This window comes from Capsicum annuum, chromosome 7 (assembly GCF_002878395.1).
Source record: "Capsicum annuum cultivar UCD-10X-F1 chromosome 7, UCD10Xv1.1, whole genome shotgun sequence".
Lineage (NCBI taxonomy): Eukaryota > Viridiplantae > Streptophyta > Magnoliopsida > Solanales > Solanaceae > Capsicum > Capsicum annuum.
In genome coordinates, this window is record NC_061117.1 from 139647668 (window position 1) to 139654069 (window position 6402).

At 36.2% G+C, this 6402-nt stretch overlaps 1 protein-coding gene across 1 annotated transcript; it reads right to left on the reverse strand.

The window, feature by feature from the left end:
* On the reverse strand, positions 1-6185 carry LOC107878039 (2,3-bisphosphoglycerate-independent phosphoglycerate mutase; the record flags this gene model as incomplete). Its single annotated transcript, XM_016724910.2, is given in 10 exon segments — positions 1-124; positions 808-963; positions 1656-1751; positions 1843-2035; positions 2355-2779; positions 3906-4109; positions 4283-4433; positions 5302-5429; positions 5648-5831; positions 5947-6185. Coding segments are annotated over 9 exon segments (1639 nt in total), but the record flags the coding sequence as incomplete, so codon positions are not given.
* Between the last annotated feature and the right edge of the window lie 217 nt (positions 6186-6402).

Sequence of the window (6402 nt, forward strand, 5' to 3'; positions counted from 1 at the left end):
TAGGTGCCTCGAAGCCGTGCAGATTCATAAAGGTTGCAGCCACATTTGCAAGCCCACCAGTGGGGAGATCTGTGCGGAATCTCACACCAGGTATAAGTCCAGGGCCTCCAATTGCAATTGGAACCTATAGAAAAAAGCAAGAATTATCAATTAAGAAATCCTTAACCAGCAATAGGATAGCATATATTACCATCGACTCTCCAAACAAAGGTTAGTACTTTTTGATTATGTTATTAAGTATTATTGATGGATAAAAGCACTAAGAAAGTGCTCATACCATCATACGTTTACAAGTTGAGCAAGAAACGAAGTATGTCCAACACAGCATCTACATCACTTACAAAAGATAGCTTGCACCAAAAAGAAATCAAAAGAAAAGACCCTATAGGATTGTAAAGTACCTTCAGCTGATACACACTCAGGGTAACTAATGCTTCTTCTGTCCCAATTTATATGATTCACTTTCCTTTTTAGTCAGTGCCAAAAAGAATGACACATTTCCATCTTTAGAAACAATTAACTTTAAAATCCCATCTTATCCTTAATGAAATAATTTATAGTCACACAAACTTCTATCACTTATTTAGACCACAAGTTTCAAGAGTCTTGATTTCTTTCTTAAACTCCGTGTCAACTGTCAAGTCAAAGTAACTCAAATAAATTGGGGCAGAGTAGATGTGTTTTCAAAAACTTCTGGAAGAATAGAATAATGCATGTTTTTCCATTTTTCTAAATCTCGGAATGGTGGCAAAAAACTAGTAATATAACTTTTATGTCTCCATTGCTGCAGTGGAATGAATTACTTACAGGTTCACAAGTGTGAGAAGTAAGAATCTGAATGTTTCCATTCTTGTCAAGTAATGGCTCTCCCTTCTTGTTTCTCTTAACCATATCTTCAGCATTTCCATGGTCAGCAGTAACTAAATATATTCCACCAACTTGTTCAATAGCATCAAGGATCATCTGCAAGAAAGATGAGTCGCAACCATTAGTGATGTCAATCATAGCTATCTCGATAAAATATGTTGGCACGATGATGTTATGTTGTAGTCTGAAAATTGTCGGCCATGATCACACATGACCAGCAATGCAGGCTTCAGCCTCAAGCTCAAGTAAGGAACTCCAAAACCCGATTGGTTCTATGCTCAAATGATCAAAGGCATGAAGCATCTTGGTAAAAAAGAAAAGCATCATGGAAATCAATTCAGCCAAATCTCGCAACCAAAAAGCAGTGGCATGGCCATCATAGTCAATAACATCAGCTTTAGCAAGAAATGTCAATACAACAACAACAACAACAAACCCAGTGTATTCCCACCTAGTGGGGTCTGGGGGGGTAAGATGTACGCATTCCATACCTCTACCTCTGATGAAGTAGAAAGGCTGTTTCCGATAGACCCCCGGCTTAAGGCACGAGATACCACACAAACACATAGTAAAGCACAGAAGCAGATTACATAACATAAATACGGCACCCATAAGTAATATAAAACAGAGGAAAGCAAAGGAAAGCACACAGATTCGTAATAAAACATGGAACACGGAACACGGAATCATAGTCAATAACATCAGCTTTAGCAAGAAATGTCAATAAAAGAAAATTACAGGAAAATCTTATGACACTTGGAACAACTGACCCAAGGAACCACTGTTACCTTAACACCATCATCAGCAGCCTTGCAAGCTTCAATTGTTGCTTTGATATCACCAGTATGCCCCACCATATCACCATTAGGTATGTTCAACCGTACCTAATAAATAATTGGAAACAGAGTAAGCTTGCTATCTAAAAAGAAGTCTTTTGAAAATATAAAAGACTCGCAAAGCAACACCATATATTACCTGGTCAAATTTGTGGCTAAGGATTGCATCCCTAGTCCTTTCAGCAATCTCCAGTGCCTGCATTTTTGGCTTAACGTTGAATGTAATCCCACTATCACTTGGAATTTCCACATACTCTTCCAACTTCTCATCAAAATACCCAGAACGGTTTCCATTCCAAAAGAAGGTAACATGACCAAATTTAACAGTCTCACTGTTGAAACAAATATCAAAGTTGTTAATACTAGTTTAAAGAAGGTTCAAACTCTTATATATTAGATGCTTCTTCTTGCAGAATATTTTAGCATGTCAAATGGCACATCTATCTTACAACTAACTCTTAATTGTATCTTCCATTTTATTTTTTTCAATACTCCAGGCTGGCTGTCAGCCAGGCTTTACAGTTTATTTATAATTTTCGTAAATATAGCAAAAACCTCTACAATAAAATCCGACAATTTGAGCAAATAATAGCAATTTCTTCACAAGGTATTCCAAACAAGAGCAACGAAAGAGAGATCACATCAACTCACCTGCAAGCAAACGTCCGAATGCCATTGCGCACAAGATACTCCCCAGACGTCCTGCCAATCTCTGGAGGAGAAACAAGGTATTTGCTAGGAAGCTTCAACTCACCATCATATTGGAGCATACCAGCAAAATGGATTTTAGGGACTCGTACACGATCAAATTTATCGAAATTCTCGTATTCAAGGGCCTTTGCAAGCATGACCATACGATCTGCTCTGAAGTTGAAAGTCACAACCGCATCACCATCCAAAATCGGCCCAACAGGCTTTGCCTTATCGTCAACAATAACAAAAGGGGGTAAGTACTGATCATTGGCATTGGGTTCCTGCCTCAACTTCTTAATTGCTTCAACGGGATCCTTGAACTTGAGTGGAGCCTCACCAAGAACTTGAGCATCCCAACCTCTTTTTACAACATCCCAATCATTCTGCATTGAAGGAATGACTAATATTTAACCATAGGACATGAAGAAAAAAATCTCATACAGTTTGTTTTAAAGCAAAGAAATTGGTATGACAACTAATTAATAACAGTTGTGAAGGAGGCATAATGAAAATGCTACAAGACAGAAGCATCAGGTCAACTTAATCATATTGATCTGCTCAAAAAGTAAAAAAAAGCAACCAAAGAAAGAAAAACTATGAAAGGATCAGGAGAACTGTTTATATCACAAACAACAGAACACATCAATGTCGAGATAGTATGGTGGTGCCCAAAAAGTATTTGCAACTTGGAACTGTGCTATTTTTTCCTTTCTGATAAGCAACTATGTCTTTCAGTCTCTGTCAAGAATATTATGTAATGAACTATAATTGAGGATGACACTGTATATATCACTTAGACCATTTAGGGAGATCGTTAGTATATTTGAGGACCCTTTGATGTTAGTTCTGATTCCGTCCTACTTTAGGACATTCCTATTTAAACCAAGATAGCTTCAGGGAATATTCAAGCTCAGAATTCTCAAAATCTCTTCATCTCTTCACTCGCTACCTGGTATAAAGCAAGACCCATCCCTACTATTTGGTTATCCAACTTGCGTTATTCACACTTTTTTAGTCCTAGGCGTACAGGGTGTTTGAATGTCACAAATCAGGCACCGAATGGGTTGTCGTTTCTATAGCCGGACTTTATCCTCACTTCATAAGCAAGCATATGGAATTGACTTAGCCCCAGTTTTCTTTAGGAAACATCTGATAACAGGCATGAAATGTTGGTATCAAAAAGAGTAGAAGGGGCACGACAACATACAGCAAAGCTAAAGTTGGAGAATGATGAATCGAATTGCTTCTTGAACAAGCAAATAAGACAGCAGACAGTGACAAGAGGAAGCAGACAGCATCAACAAAAACTTCATCCGATTATCCTATTCCACATCAAAGATATACCTAGCCAAGTCGAGGAAAATATAACTAGACAAAATTCTATCAAGCTAATTTTAACCAAACAAGTCAATGGATCAGAAGCTTCAGACAGTAATAGGTGCAGGAGCCAACAATATCAAAAAAGAAGAAAAAAAAAACTAATAACATATCTAAAAGCCACAAATTTACCTCATAACGATCCATGGTAACATACATGCGGCCTCCACCAGATGCAACCCGGGCATCAACACCTTGTTCACGCAGTTTTGCCAGAGTATTCTCAAGGGTCTCCATGAAGCCCACACTAGAACCATCCAGAACATCACGTCCATCAGTGAGGGCATGCACACGAATTCTTTTGGCACCATGCTCAGCAGCACCCTTCAGCAACAACTGCAACCAAAAGCAAGATTACATATAGCTTATCTTTTAGCATTAGAAAACTTAATTAATAAAAGCCAAGGGGAAACACAACGTTTTATTGATTTTCAAAATGATTGACAACAATAGGTATCTGTACTATGTAATCAATCATCACAGTATTGTTTAAAAACTGACAGGCCTACCAGCAATTGGTCAAGCCTGGAGTGGACACCCCCATCACTCAAGAGACCAATGAGGTGTAGAGTTCCTTTGTCAAAACATTCTTTAATGTATTTAAAACCTTCTCCTTCATAGATTTTCCCAGAGGCAAGGGCTTGGTCAACAAGCTTTGCACTGCAAGAAAATACATTAGAGACAATAATAAGCAACTATCTACATTTTTAGAAAAATAAACAGAGACCCATGGAAAAAACAGCTCTCCTCAGCCAGTAATTTCACAAATCATCTCGAATCAGACAAAAAAATAAGTCTTCAATCACAATGCTAGAAATAGGAAGTCTCAAAATATATTCTATTTGTACTCTGATGTGGGCAGTAGTACAGAGGTACAGCAAAAGTGGAGCCAATAAAGGAATAATAAACAATTAACGCACAGACCGATAAAAGCTCTTTAATTGCTTCGTTATTTCTTTTTATTTTTATTTGATTGATTAGCTAAGCTGAGTTTTTGGGACTTAAACTCTAAGGGTTGTTTGGTAGCTGGTTAGAGTTATGCAGATAATTGAATTAATTATGAGGGAAGCTATGTCTATTTTATGCAGAGATTAGATATTCATGTATTACTTATTCCATCTTCTATCCAGCATACGATGATACATAGATCCCCTCATAACTTATACATGTATTAGTTATGTGGGTTTCTAAATTGCAAACCAAACACTACTAATTTTATACATGCTTAACTCATCTCCAAACCATCAAGCAAACTACCAGGATACAGCAAGATTCTGGTCCCAGCACCAATCAGGGAATTCCATTCAGTTCCAAGGAAATGACCCCCTCTTTAAACATATTTGCTAAATTAAAGGTCTCATTTTTTCCTAATAAATTGGTTGGAAGTATGGACACAGTAACCTGGTTGAATGAATCAAGTTACATTAAACTTTCAGAACAGACGTAACAGATCTCTGAAAACAAAACCAACAAAAACACCATAGAAATTGTCTTTCATAGGTTAAACATAAGAAAAAAACAATCTCACCCTTGAGCAAAGATCCTTCCAGCACCAAGAGCATTATGACCAACTTCACTATTACCCATATCATCCTCTGTAGGTAGCCCCACAGCATTCCCATGTGCCTTAATCAATCTCCAATGTTCAGGAGCACCCTAGAATTATTTTAAAATTGTTTTAGCAAACACTCAGATAATAAAAACATATAATAAATCCATAAATCCAGAATCTTTAACCAAAACAACTTTTTAAAGAAAACTTCTTGAGGGTGCCTTATTTTTATTTTTAGGTCAGACCCAGATAGTAAAAACAAATACTAAATCCATAAATCAAGAATCTTTAACCAAAAAATTAAAAAAAAAATAATAATAACCTTTTTGAGGGAGTCCATAACAGGAGTTTCAGCAACAGAGATAGCATTATATTCATTGGGTTTAGCTTCACCCCAGCCATCCAAAACAATAACAGCAACAGTTTTTCCTTTAGGAAGTTTAGGATGGTCCTTCAATTTCCATGCATCTCCTGAACTACCCATATCTCAGATCTTAAAAAAAATTCTACCACCCAAAAAAAAAAAGAAAAAACAATTAGTAAAAATCAATCAGATCTATAGAAGGAAAAAAAAAAATTTAATTTATGTGCAAGAGAAAAAAATAAAAAAAGCGGAACTACCTTAAGGGGTGTAGAGGAGAGGGGAAGAGAGAGCAAAAAAGTGCGTAGTGGAGAAAACAATGGACAAGGGGTGGTCATGCTGGGGTCTTTATTGGAAAAAATGCTGGGCTGAAATACCGGAAGCATACACCTGCTGGTATTCAAAGAATATTAGCTTTAAAAAAAAGGAAGAATATTATAGAAATTTCAACAAAACAAAATTAAAAAGGAAAACTAGGAAAAGTGAGATGAGTTCGGTATTTCACGTGTGAGAATATTGAGTGATAGTATTATTTTCAGTTTGTTTAAAAAACATATTTTTTTTCTTTTGATATCTCTTTAATTTAACTAATATACCTGTTTGTGCAACGTGTAAATAATTATTTATATTGAAATGTCTTGTTTAAACATGTTAAATTATATGATCTTTAAAAAAAAGTTCAACTATCATATTATTTTTCAATGAAGTATATAAAA